Source organism: Leucopleurus acutus (genome assembly GCF_964270905.1).
Source record: "Leucopleurus acutus genome assembly, chromosome: 18".
NCBI classification, from domain to species: domain Eukaryota; kingdom Metazoa; phylum Chordata; class Mammalia; order Artiodactyla; family Delphinidae; genus Leucopleurus; species Leucopleurus acutus.
In genome coordinates this window covers 8,543,673-8,566,937 of record NC_139160.1, presented here as the reverse complement: position 1 = coordinate 8,566,937, position 23,265 = coordinate 8,543,673, and the positions used below count along the sequence as shown (strand labels likewise).

Genomic DNA, 23,265 nt, shown 5'->3' with positions numbered 1-23,265 from the left:
AACACAACCTGGGATGACTGAATGGTACACAACTGACTTTAAAACACATACTACTAGATTTATAAATGATGAGGGTCTTTTTTTAAAAAAATATATTTATTTTTATCTTTGGCTGCGTTGGGTCCTTGCTGCTGCGCGCAGGGCCTCTCTAGCTGTGGCAAGCGGGGGCCACCCTTCACTGCGGTGCACTGGCCTCACACTGCAGTGGCCTCTCCTGCTAAGGAGCATGAGCTCCAGGCACGTGGGCCTCAGCAGTTGTGGCACGTGGGCTCGGTAGTTGTGGCTTGCAGGCTCTAGAGCACAGGCTCAGCAGCTGTGGCACAGGGGCCCAGCTGCTCTGCAGCATGTGGGATCTTCCCGGACCAGGGCTTGAACCCCTGTCCCCTGCATTGGCAGAAGGACTCTCAACCACTGCGCCACCAGGGAAGTCCTGATGAGGGTCTTTTAAAGCAGTTATTTCCACAAGATTTTAAAGTATTCCTTAGTAGATTCAATAAAAAATACCAGATTCCCAATTTTGTCTCTTTTTATAAGAGTTAAAACCCATAAATTGAACTTTGTAGACATGTAATTTTATAATAAATCTTTAAAATGAAAGGCTGAGATATTCAAAACAAAATGACCATTTCACAGAACTTAAAATAAATTTACCATCAGCGACTTCAAGTGAATGAATTCTGCTTATGATAAATACAGCTTTTCAAATTTTGTTTTGATGACAAATATTTAACGAATATACTGAACCAACAAACTTGACAAATACTTGACTGATACACTATGAAACCATAAATTACTAGATTACATCTTCCTTCAAACCATGAAACTAAAGCAAACTATGTAGAAATAAATAATTGTGATTCTTAATCAAAGATAAAGAAAATGAAGAATATGAACTTTAGTTCCTTTGAGGTGGGGAGAAAGCAAGAGAAGGGAAGATCTTGATTCACTTTGTAATCCGTAGGTCCAAATGATTATCAGGGCCATGGCTCATATTAGCTCCATAAAGTCAAAAGTCAACGTGACAGTTAGCAACTCCTGGTATATATGACTGAGACAATATACAGTTAGTTTTCTAAAGGAAATTAAGCTGTTAGGAATAATGGTTCTGAAAATGTTGAACAGTCCTAGTAGTGTAGAAACTTATTTCTGGGAGTCTTTAGGATAGGAGGAGACTAAAAAGGGAATATATATATTTTAAGTTGGAAATTAACTGGCAAGGCAGTTACTTAAAGGGTAAATAAGCAAAAACTATGGTTTTCATATAGTAGAAACCTTAGATAAAAGTGGGATCTTGGAAAAGTTTCGCATTTTGAAATTGTGAACACAATCGGAATATTTACATGTTTATACATAGCTATCTATTTTGTTTATGTATGGATATTTTAGAATTTATAGAGTAAGCGTATGTATTTATATTCGTGTATATATTTGGGTTTTTTTGCGTGTGTGCTTATATTTTATCATGTCATATTATATTATTTATTTTAATCGTATTTAAGGCATGGTTGTTTAAGGAAAGAGACCATCAATCTGACAGAAGTCATTCATGAGGCAAAGGTGACCTACCTTTAACGCACAATACTGGTATCTTGTAATCTGATGATTTCTATCACTGTAACGATCCAGAGGAGTGAACATAATGCTGAAGGGTCCTGCCCACTGGCTGAATAAGATGAAAAGATGGTGCCTCAGGCTTTGCTGGGGGAAGAGAAATCTTCGGTGGTGAACTAGAGAGAAAACAGAGCTAAGAGTCTACTAGACTGAAAAATACAGTGAATACAGTTTACGTTGCGATTAGGCATGATCCTTAAGTTTTGGGGAAAGGAGTAATTTCGTTTTCAAACTCAAGTTTTCTTTACATCATGAAATAGGTATTTAAAAAGTCAAGCTTAATTTTCTTTCCTCTCCTCATGTTTCAGTCAACAGCACCTTGTCTCAGAGCAGAAAGCAGAGATCGAAGATGGACTCACAGACCCTGTTTTCTAAGCATTATCTAGAGAAACTGCAACACCTGATTACACATAAAACGTTCTCTTGACTGCTGCTGCGTCTTTAGGAAGAACTGTGAAACACAATGGATAGACTGTCTACCTCAAACAAACATTCTCTAACTGAAGAAGGCAAATCTTTTTTTTTTTTTTTTTGCGGTACGCGGGCCTCTCACTGCTGTGGCCTCTCCCGTTGCGGAGCACAGGCTCCGGACGCGCAGGCTCAGCGGCCATGGCTCACGGGCCCAGCCGCTCCGCGGCACGTGGGATCTTCCCGGACCGGGGCACGAACCCGCGTCCCCTGCATCGGCAGGCGGACTCTCAACCACTGCGCCACCAGGGAAGCCCAAGAAGGCAAATCTTAATTTAGGGTCATCAAAAATGAGGAGGATTGGTAAGAATGTTTTACAACATCATAATGTTAAATCATAATGAAAAAATAGAAACAGATGAGCTGCAGCTTTTGGTAATTATGTCAAAACATTTTAATTCCAGCAATTAATTTTTATACCAAACTGACCAGCTATTTTTATTCTCTATGCTTCTATTATATGAAAATGTTTCAGACCCATTTGTTCTATGAAAAAAATCCCAATAATATAATTTCTTAAGCTATATGGAATTCTATATATAATGTGCTGACTGGATAGAGTCAAGAGCAGGAATATTGCTGAGATTATATGTTCACAGATTAGCACAGTGAGAATGAAAAAATAGAGCCTTTGTGAACTTTCCCTCTGAATGACTTCCTTTCTATGGAAATCGTACAGGTTCATTTTCAGGTGGGAACCAAAACAAAGAACAGAAATAATGACGAGCACAAAGCCAAAGTTAATTTCTATTGTTGCCCTTCCAACTCGGTGCTGCATGCCCGCGACCTGTTCCAAGGATTGCCAGACAAATAAACGATCCCATCCCAGACCTGCAAACAGGCCAGCAGCTTTAAAGGGGAAAGCACAGTAATGAGGAACACAAATGATATTTCAAGCACAAAAGGTAATTTGCAGTGATGCACCACTGTACCTGGAACACGCTGAATCAAGTTGGCAACCATGGCACTAAAATGTGCCCGGATATCTTTAAGAATTTCCACTTCTTTATCATTTTCAGCTTCTAGGAGCATGCGGGTCAGGTCCACGTATTCTAAGAACAAAGCTCCAAGGGCTAAAGTATCCCGTTCTAAGGCTCCATTGGTGCTGGAATAAAAGGAAATTAAACTTGTAGATGATTAGTCTTGATGTCAAAGCAGTGCATCATGCTTCATGGAAAATAAGATTCACTGTTAGAACTCGCACACTAAATTTGTCCTTGACGGCTATGCAGTGTAAACAGAATATGAAAAAACAAGGTTTTTTGGACTTTTCTAAGTAAAAGTTAAAGGTAATATATTTAAAAAAAAAAAAAAAAAGAACGAAAAAAAGAGAGGCAAAGACATCAGTTTGGTGAGGAGAGACCAACTCAGTAGAATTTCCACCCTACCTGTCACTTATTACGCCAGCATCAGCCAGAAGTTCAAAAATTCGAAGTAGCTGTAGCCTTAACAAGTCTCGCCGTTCTCGGCGTTTTTTGTTCTGTGCAGAAAGAGGTAATACCACTTATAAACATGGGCACAATAAAGGAAGATGTCATCTAGTCATTTTCAATTTTCTAAACACAAAGGACAAAAAGTATTTTTCTTTCTTCCTAATCCTTAGAGAAAATGCTTGCTATCACAGGTTATAAGAGAAACAGATCACAAGTGGGCCAATAAATATCTGTAAGTTGGAAATGTTGAGAGTCAAGAAGTCTCATTTCCTAGAGGCCTCCAGCAGCTGCTGAAAAACTAAAGCATCAGGAAGAAGTGGCAAAGGACAGTGGACACTAACAGTCCCACCAGTTCTGGTCACAGAGGTAACACTGTTCTTACTTAAATTGCCAAACTTCTGCTACTTCTTGTATCTTATCTACTACATGGGAAGCCTCTTTTTTAGTCTTATTCTATTTTATTTAATTTTTTATCCTGCTACATTCTAAGTTTATCCTTTTCAGAGTTCACTTCAGGGAAGATAATGTTGAGGAAAGTGCTTTATATACCAGATGAAACAAATAATGTTCTTGGCTATTCAACCCCTTATAAAAAAAAGCAAACTAACTACAACCCCAAATTCAATCTTAACTCAAACCTCTTACAAAAGAATATAATACCTTAACATACATATGACTATTTAGGTTGCTTTTCTTTCATAAGTTTAGGACTTAAAATCTTTTAAAATCGGAACCAGATTATACTAAATACTCAAATATCAAAAATTAATGAAAATAACAAAAGTTAAAATAGTAAGATTCATTGTTAAAAGCATGTTGGTGAATAGTTGAAAGGTACATTTCTACCTTTCTGTCTGAGAAATACACACATTTTATCCAATTTGATATAAATAAAACCCTCAAAAATGAAAAAAAAACACAACATGTTGGTATGTTTAGGGGAAACTATTGGGTATGGTTTAAATTCACACTACTGTCCAAATAAACCAAGGCATTAATTATTATTTTTAATAGATCTTTATTGGAGTATAATTGCTTCACAACACTGTTAGTTTCTGTTGTACAACAAAGTGAATCAGCCACATGCAAACACATGTCCCCATATCCCCTCCCTCTTGAGCCTCCCTCCCACCCTCCCTATCCCACCCCTCTAGGTCATCGCAAAGCACCGAGCTGATCTCCCTGTGCTATGCGGCCGCTTCCCACTAGCTATCTATTTTACATTTGGTAGTGTATATATGTCGATGCTACTCTCACTTCGCCCCAGCTTCGCCCTCCCACCCCATGTCCTCAAATCCATTTTCTATGTCTACCTCTTTATTCCTGCCAAGGCATTAATTATATAAATTCAAAATCTTACCTCTGGTCTTCGTTCCAGAGCCTCTTTCATTAATGGATGAAGTTCTTCCACCAATTCTCTATGAATGAAAAAGGTGAGCATTTAGACTTCATTATTGTTGACACCAAATTTGTCACAAAATATAGCCATTCCATCCCAAATCATCTGCTTTTTAAACTTCGCTTCTGACATCAAAATCTCCTCTGGCCTTTCCATTTCTGTATCATGTGGTGAGATGGAAATTGCCGTTGGCTTTTACTTTGTATTATCTTAACTCCAGTGCTACGTATATAATTTGGGCTCAATACATATTTGTTGACTTGATTTTGATTTAATGTTCTGGAGAGTCTATGGCAAAAATCCCTACCTGAGCAACTAAAACCAACAATATTTTGGAAGTGCTTACTAAATTGAAAGCACTTGGCCACAGGCTGAGGCACTGAAGAGAAATAAAATTCATTGCCTAAACAGAAGAAATTTTCAGTCTAATTAGGGCATAAGAAACAGGTGTAATAACTATGGCACTACCTTTGGGATCTGTGCTCAGAGGACTGTTGATTTTAAAATAAAGTCTTTTTGGAATTTCAGAGATAAATTCCTTTATTTGAGCTACATGATAAATGCAAATTACGGCAACTACTTTAATGGTGAGGTTCTCATCAAAACCTTTTCTCTTGTGTAGTAAAACTAAAATATTTTATCAGGTTAATACGTCTGATATTACATGTATATACTTCATCTGTCCCCATTTTCTCCAATTCTCAGCTTTATAGCTGGTAATCTAACCAGCTGTCATCTTTAGGAACTGACTTCTGAATTGCTTTGTCAAAACAGACAAAATTAGGAGATCTAGCCTGTGGCTAGGTATTTCGTCTATAGTCTGCTCCATGTCTGAAAATCTTGTATTTTCTGGTAGAACATTTTGTGCTATTAGACATCACCCTCCAGGGAAATGCAAGGACACGAAGGCAAAAACTCTATGGCATTCTGTACTGAAGAACAGAAATCCTGTATTCCATTCCAGACTTCTCCAACACAGATGCTAGAATTTCTTCAAAAAATGGAAATAACGCTAATGGTCTCCTTCATCTAATAGCAATCATTTATCAAATATTTACGTGCATTTTTACATTTAATCCTCTTGATACATCTATAAGATAGATTCTATAATTATACCATTTTTTTTAATTACAGAGATACACTTTATTTTTATTATGACAATTTTACAGGTGACGGAACCGAGTCCCAGGGACAGTGTTTTCCACACCCATGTGGCCAGTAAGTTGCGTAATCTTACTTGCTCCTAGGAGTACTCAGACGGTAAGATATGCAAAAGAGCCTTAGGTTCTTTGGGAAAGACATTAGGTAATTCCAGGAATTATTTTTTTTATCTTCTTGTAGTATTTCTGTATGATGCTTTGTCTTAACTAATTAATCAGTGAAAACACTGGTTAACTGGCACTCAAGTAGTCAGAACTCACAATTGCTTTTTTTAAGGATAAAATTTGACCCTATACTGTAACAGATCTTTTTTCGTTGCTTCTAAAATGTCTCGCTAATCTTTATTTTTCAGATAGGGTTTCTCACAGATGCTTGGAGCTTTCCCTTTTCTGTGTATAGGAAAAACTAAGATTTTCTTTGTCTTTATAGGTTTTCGTTGCTAGATAAAATCATCAGAGGCAGCCTGAAATAAAATTTGATGATGACTCTTTGAAAAGGCTTTGACACTGCCTCAGATGGAATGGTTATTTGATTAAAGGTGTGAAATGAGTAAGGAATCCAGAAAGTGAGACATAATGGTTCTCTTAAGGCAGATGCAGCATCTTATAGAAAGACCAGCAAGTGTGACACATAACAGACACCCCTGAAAGTGTTCTGTCTTGAGAGTCTGTTGTATAAGTGGCTGATGAGCAGACACTCATTATTTTGACGTTATAGCCTCTGAACAGTCTGGCTAACTGGGGATTGACACGGAATTATCTTCATTTATGGTTATCTAAAACAAAGCTTGCAAGTGAGAGAAAATCTGAGATGTAAAGTCAAAGTTGCAACGTCTAAAAGTGAAATTCGAGGCAGTTGCAGGGAATGCTTGTCACGCGCATGTCAACCAACGAGGACACAAAGGGAATTGTGCAAAGCCTGCAGACCTCCAGACACATGCCAAACACGAACTCAAACTTGAGTCAGAAGCAGGAACTACGATAGCAGCAGTATACAGGAGTTTAGAACAACTCATTAAGACTACCGTACCTGAAAACAAGGGAATTTGTCCTTCCAAATCCTAAAACTAAGGACTCTGTGATCTCAATGCCCTCTAGTCTCATCAAAGGCACCAACTGCTTTAACAGAACTCCCACCGATGGGGTGCCTATGGCCTGAAACAAGTTGTTAAAAGTGAAAAAGAGGTAACATGATAACTGATGCTTCTTTTAATCAAACGATGATTCCATTATAACAGTTTTAAAGTACTGAACCACATCCCAAGGCACTGCCATCATTTCAGGAAAAAAAAAAAAAACACATAAATTTTAAAACAGCACAATGAATGCATTTTTTACCTGGGACACAAATTCTAAAGAACATTCGTATTATAAGGGTCTTCTTTTTTTTTTTTTTAAATACTTAAATCCACAAAACCATCTTTAACAAGATAAGTTAATCAAGACACGGTTTAAAGGTGAACACTCGTGAGGGGTGAGAGAAATGCGGTATGTAGGACATGAACCAAACCTCAGGGCGCTAATAAATATAAGTCACTCTACGACCTTAGGCAAGTTTCTTAACTTCCCTTTATTTTCAGTTCCCCACTTGTCAGGGAGGAATAATAAATTATTCACACAAACGCTCAATGGAATTTAGAAATGTGTAGGATGAAAATCTGATCCCATATATTCCAGATGGCAGGCACAGTGCAATTCACACTGTGAAATCTAGACAAACAAGCTAAAAAAAAACCTTACAGAATAATTCTTCTGAAGCATGTCATGTCACCTTGTTATCGTAGCTCACGGTACCATCAGGTGTAGTCGCCATTATTTCTGGAGTGGAAGCTCGTAAGTGTCCCGGGCTCATAATACTGGGTTTTGCGACTCCAAAACAAAGAATAAGGTAATTTCTCCACAATGTAACATAGCTGTCTCCGCTGCCGGCAGTGCTGGTTTTCTTGGCATTAATTGGGCTGCTAGAAATACGAAGTCAAAAACAAGAGTGAAACTAAGTTCCGGATTTTAGGTATCACTTATTAAATAAAGATCCTGGGAAGCGCTCCAACTGAGTTGAACGATTGTCTGTCAAGGACTGTCTGTCTGGACAGGGAATGTCTCTATTGGATGGAAAGCTGAATAGAACTTTTCACCGGTAAGGGGCTGAGATTCTATACTCAGACAATCATAATGATTATTAAGGGAGGAAAAAAAATTAGCTCTAGACAAGAACTTTTAACCTGTATTTACTCAGTGTGAAGACTTCTGTAGTAAGACGGTCAGAAACTACAGAATTATATCCCGATCTCATATATAAAACAAAAACGTAAGAGGGCAAATGGTGAAACAAACAAAACAGAGGGAAGCGTAGGGGTCCCTTACTTCGGGTCCACCAGAGGCATCACGGACTGCAGCCGCGTGAAGGCGTAGGGCCAGGCGTAGCTGAGGGCAGTGGGGCAGTGCTTGGGCAAGTTCTCCTGCCGGAGAAAGCTGAAGAGGCAGAGGACCCAGGGGTCTTTGACAGACTGAGCGAAAATCCAGACGTGGGAAGGGCTCTTCACATCGTAATGGCTGTTGACCAGGACGGCGTTCCACTCCACCAGCCACTGTAGGTCCACGCTGTGGGTCAGGGGTAAGGTCGCCTGCAGGTGCAAGAAGCAGGTGATGAATCGGCGCTGAACGGCAAGCTCCACGTCCTCGACCTGCTTCAGCCCAATGTCCCTTCCTCCACGACGCTTTTCCCATCCACCTCTGCAATGGGTCCAGCTCGGAACCTGAAGCACCCTTCCCACACCTCCCATGCCGGACCTGGGTTTGTGGTCACGGCCACTCCTATGGGAGACCGCAGGCAGCGGAAGTGCAGAGTTTAAGGGCAGGGGTCAATGTCGCACAGCCCCACACACTAGTACCCAGGAGCTGCCCACTAAATACTTGTCGAACAAATATACAACATGAGCTAGTCTGAACTTGACCATGGATTTGCCAACTTAAAATTCTGAAAAGTTATTAATCTCTGAGATTCCTAAGTGTGTTATTATCCCTGTAATTAGTGTTTTTTCTTAAAGCCATGATCTTGTTTACCTTTACTTGGACCGAAATACATTCTCTCCCTGGCTTAGGGAGATGGCTAAGTGCAATCTCTTTTATGAAGAGTATTTTACTAATGATTTTTGAGGTAAGATACCTACTTATTCTTGTCCTATGATATCAAGCCAAAATAATACATTCTAAAACCTTTGGAAAGATATCTCTATCCATATTTAATCTATATTATATAGAGATATATATTTATATATTGATACCACATAATGTCTTATATTTCGTTCTCTTTTAAGTCCAGAGTATCAAAGCTGAGGGAAGACCAAGTTTCAAATAATCTAGCTGTCGTACGTGGAGAGAAAATCGCTGTTACGTTTGTCAGGCATTTAAAGTGACCCATTTTATCTGCTGGGTCTCTGAGTTCCCATGCGCCAGAGTGCTGCACCTGGGGCCTCCATGGTTAATGGGCTGAAGAGGCGCACCTTCAGCTGCAGAGCCAGAGACTTAAGGCTCCAACGCTGGCTCTGCCCAAAGCCCCTGACATAGGCATTTCTGAACACCCCAGAGTCTCTGTCTGCTTAATTTATGACTTGGAAATTATAATGCTGATCGCACTTAATCTTTAAGTGGATGACATGAGATAAGGGATGTCAAAACCTGGCACAAAGCAGGCGCTACTCCCCCCCACGCCTCTTCTCCCCCTTCAGTGCATCTTCCTACGTGCAGTACTGCTGATCTGGTTAACCAGGCTCAAGATTCACACTCTGATAAACACAGAACAAAATCACAGGAACAGAACATAATCTGCAGGGAAACAAGATATGTATATAAAACAATTACGCCTGGCTCTTCCATTCAGTGTCAAAACAATCTGAATTTCTAAAAGAAGAGGTAGAGGTATTCACCATCACTGTGAAGGTCTGCACTGCTTGGCTAACAGTTTTAGTAATTATCATTAATATTCCAACCATAAGCAAGAACAGGGTTGCTAAAAATAGGGATCTGTGTTCACTCTCGGTTAGAAAAGGTCATTAAAAAGCTCACACGTGCCTTTAGGTTTTATATTTATTTATAGCTCTTTGTCAAATATTCATTTATAGTTATTTGATCAGAATATACAAGGCGCGTCGGCAATGTGGATTCTGCAGATGTGCCCTGCCTCTCTTCAGCTACTTAGCTAAAATCAATCCAAGTCCCATAACTGTGCTTTACTAATTAAAAAAAAAAAAATCAGGTAATTAAAATCGGTTTCAATTTTCCTTCTACTTCATCAGAAATTGAAAGCTGCCAATACGCTCTTTAAAACAAAGAATGTGCTTGTGTAGCAGATAAACCTCTACGAGATTCAGAGTCCAGAGAGGGTCAAGTCCAGGCCCTGAGACTCTGTGTGACTACAGCCCTGCCCCTTAATGTTTTTGAGTTTCAATACCTATGAGGGTCAAAATAGATACTAAATGTGAAAGCACCTTGTAAACTGTAAAACAACACATAAATATAGGTTATATAGCATTAAGTGTAATCAATAAAGCAAATTAATTTTCTGAAAGAATCCTGAGCAATTCTTGAAATTGCAATTTGCAAAACTTTATCTATCTTCCTCAGACTCAAATTTTGATTTAAATTTATCTGAAGGTCTCCTGAGCTAGTATTTGAAAAGCTAGTCTTGTTTCCCTAAGGACTTTTGTTTTGGTTTATTAACCTGACATAAAACCCCAGAATTCTTCCATATCATTTTTCTTTGTGTCTCTTTTCCAGCCAGGCCCAGAGCTTATACTTAAGAACTAGCAACCATCAGGATCAAACGTGTACTTACTGAATCCGAAGCTGCTACGTGAATAAAACTTTCGAGAATGGAAGAACTTAGCTGGTCCATGACATCAATCATAGGCCTATCATCGTCCTGTACATAAAGGAGACGATTACTCTCCATGGGAAAACGAATCCTTCCACCCTCTCCACCGCCTTTGTCCAGCATGTGAGGCATAACAGCTTGCAAGGTAGTGATAAGGGTTTTCTCACAGAAAAGTGAGTGCCCCGGTGGTGAAAGGTAGTGGGTAAAACTCCCTGTGATTCTGAGTTTAGTCTGACAAGTTTCAGCGGAAGATAATTAGAGCTCCAATTTGACACTGTACTGAAAAGACACGTACCTGAATTTCAAAAACTCATGCACATACAGTTATTTAGACTGGAATCTAAATCTCAGCATCACACATTATTCACTAAAGTGTTCACGTTGTCATTAATTTTAGAAAATGGAAAAGCCATGAAAATGCTACTTACTCAAGTCACTGATCTGCTAAAATAACTGGTAAATTGTTGACTGTGATTGCATTTCAGTCCCAAAGAAACTGCACAGGAGACTGACCACACACTCTCTGTAGTATCTATGTTGTGCACAGCTATTTGGTAAAAGAAGCAAATTGGAAAAAAGCACAGGAGAGAGTATCTTACAGGAAATTCTCCTACATGATAGTGCGTATATACATGAACATGTGTGTTTGCCATCCTTTATCATAGAAAGGCTCAGAAATAGGAAATTATTTACGTAGCAGCCTTATAGGAAAGCTTCGGAATGTCCTTATTCATGTACGAATGAGAATGGTTTCAAAAAGGTTGTGGCTGAAAAAAACCAAACAACGAAAAACCAAGCTTGTAGATACAGAGACCGGATTGGTTGGTTCCCAGAGGCGGGGGGGGGGAGGGGTGGCAAAATGGGTAAAGGAATCAAAAGGTATAAACTTCCAGGTATAAAATAAATACGTCATGCAGATGTAATGCACAGCATGGCGACTACAGTGAACAAGACTATCGCATATTTGAAAGCTGCTAAGAGAGTAGATCGTAAAAGCTCTCATCACAAGAAAAAAAAATCCTGTAGCTATGAATGGTGATGGATATTAACTACTTATTGTGGTGCACATTTCACAATATGTACAACTATGGAATCATTATATTGTACACTTGAAACTAATAATGTTGTATGTCAATTATACCTCAATAAAAAAAATTACACACACAAAAAAGCTGTGGCTGGTCAAAGAATGCACCGTAGGAGAAATATTCTTAACACAGTCGGCTGGAATAGCAGTTAAGAACCTGGGCTGAAGAGGCATGTATATCTGGTTTTCAATTCTAGCTCTACCACATCCTAGTTGTTGATTTTGGGTAAGGCATTTAAGCCCCCTAAACCTCAGTCTCAGAATCTGCACTATGGGAAAAATAACAGTACCAATGCTTAAGTTATTGTGAGGATTCAGTGAGATAATATGTATAAAGCACAGCTCACTGCCTGACACATACATGGTAATTATTATTATCGTTATTTCACAATTAGAGACTTAATGGAGGTTTATCAAAATGCAGCATGTCCTAGAGATCCATTTACCAGATCCCAGAGATGTCCTAAAATACATCAGAAAGCCTGCTGCAGAAATGTGAACAGAAACGATTGGGATACATTCGAAAATATTTTGTGAAGACACTGATCATTTTAAGGATCATGAAACCAAGATTAGTGACTTAAAACAAGAAAACAGAAAGTAGTATTTTTCTAAAGAAGTATGTCACATAAAAAGCTGGTCCTTCTTTCATCAACTTGTGGAGAGAATTTGGCCACCTGTGCCGACAGGCAATGAAACTTAACATCTAAACAAGGGTGTACAGCCCTTGACCGAGTGCAGGAGAATAACTAGAGTCAGTCATGGTTATTAGACAGCTTACTTCTCCCATCTCAAGTGGACATATTTTCTTGTGATGCCATTTTTCTACCACTATTGAGATTAAACAATTTTCAGTAAGCCAGACTGTTTGGTACCTTGCTCTTTTTAAATGGGATGCATGGTTTTCTCAAGTTCATTCTCTAATATAAATGCAATATCTTCTTAATTCTATGTACGTTGAACATCATGAAAGAAAATGATCTAAAACCGAAGCCTAAGATTCACTTCTTCACAAAGCACCACCTCTTAGAGAATCAGGAATAGTCTACTCTCGTGCCCTCAGAATATATGACTTAGCTCTTGTAGGTCAAGGGTACGATTTCATAATTAAAAACCCACCCTGGGCTTCCCTGGTTGCGCAGTGGTTGAGAGTCTGCCTGCTGATGCAGGGGACACGGGTTTGTGCCCCGGTCCGGGAAGATCCCACGTGCCGCGGAGCAGCTGGGCTCGTGAGCCATGGCTGCTGAGCCTGCGCGTCCGGAGCCTGTGCTCCGCAACGGGAGAGGCCACAACAGTGAGAGGCCCGCGTACCGCAAAAAACAAAACCAAACAAAACCAAACCAAAAAAACCCACCCTGAATCAAAAATTATTTGTTGACATCATGGGACATGAAAGCACATAAAATAGTAATGCATTCTTTACAGTTTTTAACCTAAACTTTGAAACCGTTGAAAGATATGAATTGGAAAATTCAGAAAAATAATCCATACCTCAGGCTGACCCAGGGCGATGAATAAAGCTCGAATTTCCTTGAGTATTAAAACAGACAGTTTGCGTGTGGCCACCTGGAAACTGCAGAGTAAAACCAGAGCAAAGCCTTCCACGGCATGGAGCACACTGCAGTGGGGACCTCGCTCCGAATGGATTCGGTGGCTGGAGCCATTGGCAATGAGCTATTGTGCAATAAGAACAACATTCTATGTTCAGAAAAACAACGGTGGAAGAAGCAGCCACTCTTCTATGTACATCTTCTGGCATGTTTGACCTTGTAATACTAAAATAAATTATACCAGCTTAGAACCACACATGTCTATGAATTCATTATTATTCATGAAATATCATAGATCCCTTTTTATTTTCAGACCAACTGTCACTTTGGAATACCATCAGCCCTCTGTTACCTCTGATAAGGAATAACTTTTCAAAGGTTATTAGCAGGAATAAAAACAAAACTGCTTCCATCCATACCATTTGAGATGACACTGTATATTTAATTAAAGTGTCCTAATTTGGCTTTACTTAAATTCTCTATAGAGAATTCTCTATTTTAGTTACTACTAAATTGAATTTTCAAACATTGATTTGCTAATCAGACTTCTTTTCATGGTAGATTTTAATCCGGGTGTTGCATGTTAATGAGATGGGTTCCGAAAGTTCCCAAACCAAATGAGTCTCAAACAAAAGCACGCCAGACAACAGGGCGGATCCCACCTCCATTTCAGTCTCCCTTTTTCAAGCACAGGTAATCCTTGTTTTCCTCCCTGTCATCTTTTGGCAAGTGTAGGACACAAGGAAGGAGTCATGCCCTGAAGCTCATCTCTGAGGTTAGCCCATCTGGGACCCTAAACGCTATCATACTTCCCAAGCCTCGACATTCCTCAGACCCTCAGCTAAGCTCTTCTCCAGCCAGACCCCTTCTCTGTCTGCTCATTGCCAACACCAAGTCACACAGCCCTGGTTCTCATTTGACAACACTCCTCCTCAACCTGCTCTTCAAAATGGTCTCATTAATTTTTACCATTCAGGACTGAGGCAGGAGAGAATAAAGAAACCCCAAGACCTCTTTCTTCTCTGGATATTGGAGAAAGCAACCAATCTGTTGCTGACTAGGGGGAAAACACTGGTGGGCAGCTAACTTTTATATATCCATATCCAACTCTATATCCATATTCGTATCTATATCCATATCTGCTCTAGAGTCATATCCAGATCTAGATCGATATCCATATTCATATCTAGATACACATCCACATCCAGCTCTAGCTCCACTTCCAGCTTTATATCCACATCCAGCTCTAGATCCATTTCCAGCTTTATATCCACATCCAGCTCTAGATCCACTTCTAGCTTTATATCCACATCCATATCTAGATCCACATTCATCCCCAGCTCTATATCTCTTCCCTATGGCCATTTGCTCTTACAAATGGATTTATAATCATAATTCTCTGAAAAAAACATCCTTTTCTGCTCCGTAAATGGCCTTGCTAACGTTACTAAATCTAACCTGAGGTGGCACACGATGCCCTGAATTTCTTGGCCACAGTTTAAGCAGATGGAAAACCTTAGGGCCATCACTAGGGAGCAAATTCCTAGGTAGCTGAGAGTAAGAACCACAAGGTTCTCTGGGCTGCAACTTACTTGTGACATAAAGAATATAAATTAGTGGGCAAAGGGTGAAAATCACCTCTGAATTTCTGATCTTGTTGGCTTGTTCGTAGACTTTTCCTTGAGTTTGTATGACCAGTTTCCACTGGGTTAGGAGCTGCAGCAGTAACTTGAGGGATGAATCAAGGAGTGTGTGATGCATGTCATTCACTTCCCGGAGCAGGAAGTTGGTAAAGCCGAACAGGACATCTTCCCTCCAGTCTGAGAAGTCAACGAGTAAACCCTGAAGAGAATTTTGCGCAATATGTCGCAGTTCATCGTCCATGTGAATAGAGAGCCTGTGAGATGAATAAAGACAATGAAGTCATTTACTTTATCAGTTTTCCTTCTATATCTGTAAAGGAACATATCTAAGGCCAGAGCCTTTTACTGTATCTGAAAAATGGGTCACTCTCCCCTAATATATTATTATAATTTTCACTCAGCTCCCCTAATGTTAACATCTTATATAACCATGGTACGTGATCAAAACTGAGAAGTTAACATCGGTACAATGCTATTAACTAAAATACAGATTTTATTCAGATTTCACCAGTGTTCCATCAATGTCCTTCCTGTTTCGGAATGCAATCCGAGATACCATGCTGCACTTAGCTGTACGTGAATTCTTTTTAATACATTACTGACTACAGAACAAATTAGTATCAAACCTTACCACTTTTAAGGATGGTCCTGGAGAAACTAAGGGACTCATCCAGAAGTTCAGTGAAAATGAGTAATTAAAAGTTAGGCCAGTTGTCCTCAATTGGTTTGGCCCCCATGAAGGGAGTTTTGGTAACGTCTACAAACATTATTGCTTGTCACAACTTGGAGTGTGCTCCTGGTATCTATGTAGTAGGTAGAAACCAGGGATGCTGTTAAACATCCTACAATGCACACGACAACTCCTATGACAGAGAATTCTCTGACCTAAAATGCTGACAGTGGCAAAGTTGGGAAATCCTGAGTTTGTCAACTGAAATAATATCAGTGTATTTATGGTTTAAGCCAGAACATCATAATAATATTATTAAATAAATCTCAACATTGGTATGGAGCGTTTATAGTTAACATCATGCTTTATAGATTCATTCATTCACTTATTTAATAAACAAATGCTTTTGAGGTCCTCCTAAGATTCAGGCCCTCCTAAGATTCAGGATATGGAGTACGGTATGGCTGTGTTTACTGGGTAGGGTGTTAGCAAGAGCGAGGTATGAGACCGTCCTGGAGAGAGAGCAGGAGTGGCTCGCTGGAGGGTCTGTGGGCCACCCAAGGAGGCAACACAGCAGGAAGAGGTTAAGTGTGAGTGCTCTGGGATCAGAATGCCTGATCATGCATTAGCTATGTGACCTCATGCCAGTTACTTAACCTCTCTAAGCCTCAGAGCCTCATTTGGAACATGGGGATAATAGCTGTACTTGTATCTCATAAACCTGTTGTGAGGTTCATTGAGATGATCTATGAATAGCATTTAGTACCACACAGAGCATGCAGTAAGCACTCAGTACAGGTTAGCTCTTACTATGAGAAGAAAATGAACCGTATTCAGAAAGTTACAGGGGAAGTAACATGATTAGATTCACATCTGAGAAAAGAAAGTTAGGGAGGAACATGCAGGATGCCTTGGAGGAGTCACAAGACTGAGGGCATAGACCGGCTGGGAGGTCATTGCAGTGACTCAGGCACCGAGTGGCGGGGGCCTGACCCAAGGCAGAGACGTAGTAAAGAAGGGAGAGACGGAGAGCAAAGATACCCAGGAGACAGAATCTCCAGGACTCAGCAGCCTGGAATTGTTCAGTGTCAAAGAAGCAGCTGGCCAAGTCAACAGGGGCCCCCCATTAAACAGGATGAAGCATCTTCAACCAACAGAAAAAGAAACTGTGAACCGGAGTGGTTAAGGGATTTCCTCAAAGTCCAGGATTCCAACCCAGGACTTCTCATCTTTAATCCAAAGTTTTCTCCATAAAACAGGTCTGATACACTTACATATTTTTGAATAGACAGTATTTCAAAAACTGAATACTGAATACCCTTCTTATTCTCTAGAGTATAAAGTACACTAATTGGTCCAAATTTGACAATATAAACCAGACAAAAGCTCATTAATGAGCAGATATATACCAAGTCAGGGAAGATATATTTTCTGTTCCAAAAGCAAGTTAAGCTCTACAAAACTGCTGAGAAGGAAGAGCTGAGCTAATTCTTCAGGGCAGACTTGCTATTAAGACTATAGTTGTTAAGTAGGTCATAGTTGCTGAAATAACACACAGAGGTCTTTAACCTGGGCTTCTAGTTAAGGACTAAGGCAGGAATTTACAAATTTTCTTTGTATTTTAATCAGCAGCTCCATTTTTTTTTCCAAAAGATTTTATGTAGAACTCTAGTATATAGTACAACCGAGTTGTGGGACTTCCCTGGTGGTGCAGTGGTTAGGAATCCGCCTGCCAATGCAGGGGACGGGGGTTCGAGCCCTGATCCTGGACGATCCCACATGCCGCGGAGCAACTGAGCCCGTGTGCCTAGAGCCCGTGCTCCGCAACAAGAGAAGCCACCGCAATGAAGCCCGCACACTGCAACAAAGAGTAGCCCCCGCTCACCGCAACTAGAGAAAGCCTGCACGCAGCAACAAAGACCCAACACGGCCGTAAGTAAATAAATAAATTTATTTATTTATTAAAAAGAAAAAACCGAGTTGTTCTGGTTGAAGCTGGGTAAAGGACCTGAAGCCCCCCATGTGACAGGAAACATTCCTTCAATCTACAAGCAGCTTCCAGTCACCTTTGCAGCCCATGGTTTGAAAACACTAATTTATGGAAAACACTTGAGGTCATGATTCCATCTTAAGTTTATTGTTCCAATTTATTACATTTATACCTGTCCTGAATGTCTTAGAGAATAAGCTTCTGCAGATGATGAACCACCTTTTAAGGACAGGAACAGGAGGCACTCAGCAAATGTTAACTGATGGTAATGGTACTGTTCATTGTTACGGGTTGTGTCTCCTCCCAAATTCACATGTTGAAATCCAAACACTCAGCACCTGAGAATATTACATTATTTGGATATAAGGTCATTGCAGATGCAATTAGCTAAATTAGGATGAGGTCATGCTGGAGTAGGGTAAAATCCATATGGCTGGTGTCCTTATAAGAAGGGGAGATTTGGAGACACACACACACAGGGAGAACACCATGTAAAGATAAAGGCAGAGATTAGGGTGATGCTTGTATGAACCAAGGAAGGCCAAACTATGCCAGAAACCCCCAGAAGCTCGGAGAGAGGCAGAAAATAGATTCTCTCTCACAGCCTCAGAAGGAAGCAACCCTGATGACTTCTAGCCTGTGTAACTCTGAGACAATTTCTGTTATTTAAGCCACCCAGTTTGCGCTACTTTATTACACACATGAAACTAGGCAAGCACATATCTTTAGGGTCAAAAGTCAAAATAAAAACCATGCCATGGTCTATTTAGATGAAGCTTTTAAAGAAGGGCCAATACTTTCAGATTTCCAATGAGATTAATTCTACTCTTCGTCTAACGTTGGCATCATTCGCAATTTGCAATCTGGAAGCTGCCTTAACTTTAAACCAACAGTGCAGGATCATTTTAAGGACTCTGAGACCCCAAAGTGGTGCAGCTCTTGCTATTTTTGGTGACCACTCCTCTTGAAATCATGGTATTCACATGCCTCACCAGTGAGAACACTCAAAAATATTCCTGGAGTACGAAGAGACAGGACCAGGGAGGGGAGGGAGCTTTGGGAATAAAAGGCCCAGTTGATAATAAATGTGGAATATTTGTGGAAGAAAAAGGTCCAGTGTCACAGAACTGAGATGGAGTGAAAATAACGTATCAAGGCAAGTCTGAGTGGCAACAGGCGAGGGAGAAGGAGAAGAAGTTGCGAGAAGAGCCAGAGCCCCGCCCCCGTGTCATTCCTCAGAGAGTCTAAGTAGGGAGCTGCCTATCAGATACAGCCGCCGTTTCTTCCACCCAGATCTTCCTCATTTTTACTTTTGTTAGATTTTAACCAGATAATCACAGATCATCTTGTGAAGCGCATGGGATTTAACATTATAAAACAGAAAACAGGAAAACAAATTTTAGTTAACGAAAAAGGAAAAGATGATTCAGTTAAAGGAGAAAGATGCTCAGGCATCCTGAGGATGCAGGATGTGTAGGGAAGCTGCATGATGCTGGCCGACCTATTTAGAGTCTCACGATGCCTGCTGGTCCAGCGAGCAAGGAGTGGCTGAGGAGAGGACATCCCCCAAACTCCTGCAGGGTCATCCCATTGAGAAGCCAGAAAAGAAAGGACAGGTTCTTGCCTGTGAACAACTGTGATGACAATAAACAACAGTCCTGTGACAGTCTGGTGGCAGCAATTCAAAGAGAAGAGAGACGTTCAGAGAAGGCAGCTCAGGAAGTCTGACTAGGTTGGGGGACCCGAGGAAAAATTCCTAAGACGCTGATCTGGTTTCCAGGAGCTTAAAATGGGGTCACGAGTATATGGTTACACACAAAACCACCAAGGGGGCCTGAAGGGACTCCACCGTGACACAGCAGTGAAGCATACCGAAAAAAACCGTTATTGCCAACATCAACTGCATCTGTCCTTCCCCAGCAGCTGCCATGAGGCTCATGGACCAGCCTGGCCTGATTAACCAGGCGGCGACATTCTGCACGAGCCAACAGTCCCGAGGCCCTGCTTGGAGTGATCTAGGACGAGGGTGTGGTGTCAGGGGCACTTACACTAAGTAAGGATGTGGGTAAAAGGGGGGAAAACCCAGAACTTGAGCAAGGCCGCCTTCTTGGTTGGTCAGATCAGACAAATGACTGAACAGAAACACTTTCGTAAAGGTGAGCTCAGGTTCAGATGGAATCAGCTCAGTCGCTTTGAAGAATTTTGTTGCTAGAGGTGCATGAAGGAAAAGGGAGTGACTTCAAATTCACAAACTATACCCAGAAGAAAAGATCCATTAGGAGGAACAGCCTCCTCTCAGCTCTGGCAAGACTGACACAAGGTTATCAGGCAGCGGTGAGGGACCTGCTGCCCCATAACGTCACCAAGGGCAGCAGAGGAAGAAATGGAGACAAAGGTTTCCAAAAGGAGAGACTTGCTGACCAGTGGACTGTTAACCTCTGGCATGTTCACCAGAAGTGGCAGAAACTTCTTCTCTAAGGTATTAAAGAATGAACTCCCGGGACTTCTCTGGTGGTCCAGTGGTTAAGACTCCGTGCTCCTTGTGACCACCTAGAGGGGTGGGATAGGGAGGGTGGGAGGGAGACGCTAGAGGGAGGGGATATGGGGATGTATGTATACATATAGCTGATTCACTTTGTTATACAGCAGAAACTAACACACCATTGCAAAGCAATTACACTCCAATAAAGATGTTAAAAAAAAAAAAAGACTCTGTGCTTCCAATTTAGGGGGTGCGGGTTCAACCCTGGTCAGGGAACTAAGATCCCACATGCTGTGTGGCGTGGCCCCTCCCGAAAAAATAAATAAATAAAATTAAATGGGAACTTTATTAAAAAAAAGAATGAGCTCCCACATATCTACAGGGCTTTGAATTGCATCTCAAATAAAGTAATAAGATTAAGTGGTTTATCGAGGCAATATATGCAATTGAGTCTACAGTTCTCACCCAGCTACTCAAAACAGCTAGCAGCCCTCCGCTACACAAAGGCTGAAGACTGAATGATAAATAGTAAATGATTAATAGCTTTCAGATAACACTAAAGATCATGAAATTGTATATGCGTTACCTCAGAAAGTTCCACAAGTTGTAAAGAAACACTGCACAAAATGTTTGCCATTTTGTATAAAACCAATGACATCTGTCACTTCTATTTGGCTTCTGGAAAATTCTGTACATTTGGGCAAGCAACTTTACTCTTCTGAAGTTCAATCTCTTTGTCCGAAAATAGGAATGCATATGTACCCAGCTTTCCTAACATAAAGTATATGAAAGTGCATTGTACATCGTGGCATAATATGTTATTCATGTTTAAAGATGCCTAAAAATAATAACTAACATTTGCTGAGAGCTTACTGTGTTCTAGGCACGATGTTAAGTGATTTATATGCATTGTTTAATTCTCACAACCCTATTTCAGATTTCTGAAAGGAGGGCAAACATGGAACAGCAAACCCTTAGTGCATCTACAGTGCTGCAGGAAGGGACAGAGGACAGGAGCCTGTAGACTGTTAGGGGAAAAGGTCCTTCCTGTGGTCAAGGGTAGAGCAGGAAACACCTGGGAGGAGACAGAAAAATGATGGCGACTGCCAAGGAGAAAAGTGAGCTCCACCTTCTTTGTCTGTTTCGGTCTGTAAGCCATTGTTATGGTAAACATACTAATACAACTCTGAGATCAGAGTGTCTGGGGTATTTAGCCAATACGTGAACAGCTGGGAAGGGAGCCTGGGGGCAGTTCTGGGGGACATAACCTTGAAACTCCTGTCACCTACAAACTGGCTCTTGCCATGGGCACTTGCCACCTGCCTCTACAAGGATTAAATCACGAGCCGCTGCAGCTGCTGACCTTCGACACCCCTTGAAAGGAGTTCAGGGTGGAGATCAGGAATGAGGCGCTCTGTGCTCTGGGAAAAACTGGCAGAACAGGTCTTCAGATAATTAGATATTTTCAGGAAAAGATTTTATGAGCCCAATTCTTGCATCTCCTTGTATCTAGAAAAGCACTAAAATCCTTCATGGTGACGTCTGCTCCTCGTGACTAGCTGTAACCTTCACGAGACTAGCAGAAACCTTCTGCAAAAAATATGTGCTTGACTGCACGTATTCCCCCTTCACCAAAATCACATCTATCCTGCGCATCCCCCCACCTCTTTGGAGCAGCTTCTCAGAGCTATCTGAAACGCTGTCTCCCGGGCTATAGTCCTCATTTTGCCCCAAATAAAACTCAACTCACAGTTCTCACGTTGTGCATTTTTTTTCAGTCAACACTCCTTATTCGGGGAACCGAGCTGTGAGGGGCAGGTGAGCCTGCATGGCATTTGGTCTTATTTTGCCAAGTATGAAGAAAACCAAGATTTTCTCCAGTTAAAAAAAGCACCATGGATGCAATGAGGAAGTGTCTGAAATAAAAGGTCTCACACCTCTCTGACCAGACTGTGTCAGGAGTCAAATGAATCCAAATGTGACTGGACTACAGGGGGACAGAGTGACTCAAGACTTGAAACCCACATTGACTGCTGCTCTTCAATTCCTTCACTTCTGTCCTCTGACCTTCTTGAGATCTAGAAGGGGCTCGTTTTCTCATAGGGTCATGGACCCAGTGTGAGGGCCAGCTCTCCAAGTTATCCTTCCCCTGAGGAGAACGGCCTCTGGCTTCTTTTGAAGCTTATGAAAAAGGCCTCTTCACAGGCTTCCCATATAAGTCCCGTCATTTTCTGAACTCTGCCCTAAGACTTGAACTCTCAAGTATATTTATTTGTTCCTTCCCCTCATAAAAACAGTACCCATGGTTTTGGGTTTTGAAGAATGTACATAATAATAAACATGGGGCACTATAAATAGCACTGCCATTCCAACCAGGTCTCACAGAATTCCCTCCTGACAAGCCTGGCACCGCGGCTGCAGAGCCAGGCGTCACTGCATGAGGCTACCAAGGTGGTTCCAGAGGTAAGCGTCTCCCACACAGATTTACAGCAAAACAGCATTAGAGACGGTACCAGAAGGCTGCATGACATTTAAAACACTTAGCATTTCAAAGGGCTTAGTTATATAATCATCACCAATTAGGACTTCAATGAAATAAGTGAACTTTCCCTTTACTTCAGCTTCACTGAGAACTGTCTTTTCCCTGCTGACACATTTTCTCTCCGATTAACCAAAGTGCCACGTCATTTTGCCCTTTCAACAGTCTTATGAGCTAGGCAGCATTATTCCAATTCTACCGAGGAAAAAAAAGACAGGGGTTAAATATTGGGTTGGCCGAAAAGTTCGTTCGGGTTTTTCTGTACCGTCTTGTGGAAAAACCCGAACAAACTTTTGGCCAACCCAATAATTTGTCATCATCACAATGGCTAGTAAAATGGTAAAGCAGGGAAGCAAAAAT

The 23,265-nt window shown here is 40.9% G+C and overlaps 1 protein-coding gene across 2 annotated transcripts in view; it reads right to left on the bottom strand.

Moving 5' to 3' along the window:
- The window catches only part of FRY (FRY microtubule binding protein), a gene marked incomplete at its 5' end in the record, with an annotated part of 329,047 nt that overhangs the window by 96,690 nt on the left and 209,092 nt on the right, over positions 1 to 23,265 (bottom strand). For both annotated transcript variants that reach the window (XM_082859749.1, XM_082859750.1), the window contains 10 exons: positions 1,567 to 1,727; positions 3,012 to 3,184; positions 3,468 to 3,559; positions 4,873 to 4,930; positions 7,102 to 7,226; positions 7,843 to 8,032; positions 8,436 to 8,695; positions 10,906 to 10,992; positions 13,523 to 13,705; positions 15,220 to 15,478. In XM_082859749.1, the coding sequence (XP_082715875.1) occupies positions 1,567 to 1,727; positions 3,012 to 3,184; positions 3,468 to 3,559; positions 4,873 to 4,930; positions 7,102 to 7,226; positions 7,843 to 8,032; positions 8,436 to 8,695; positions 10,906 to 10,992; positions 13,523 to 13,705; positions 15,220 to 15,478 (1,588 nt within the window). The remainder of the gene's footprint in view (positions 1 to 1,566; positions 1,728 to 3,011; positions 3,185 to 3,467; positions 3,560 to 4,872; positions 4,931 to 7,101; positions 7,227 to 7,842; positions 8,033 to 8,435; positions 8,696 to 10,905; positions 10,993 to 13,522; positions 13,706 to 15,219; positions 15,479 to 23,265) is intronic.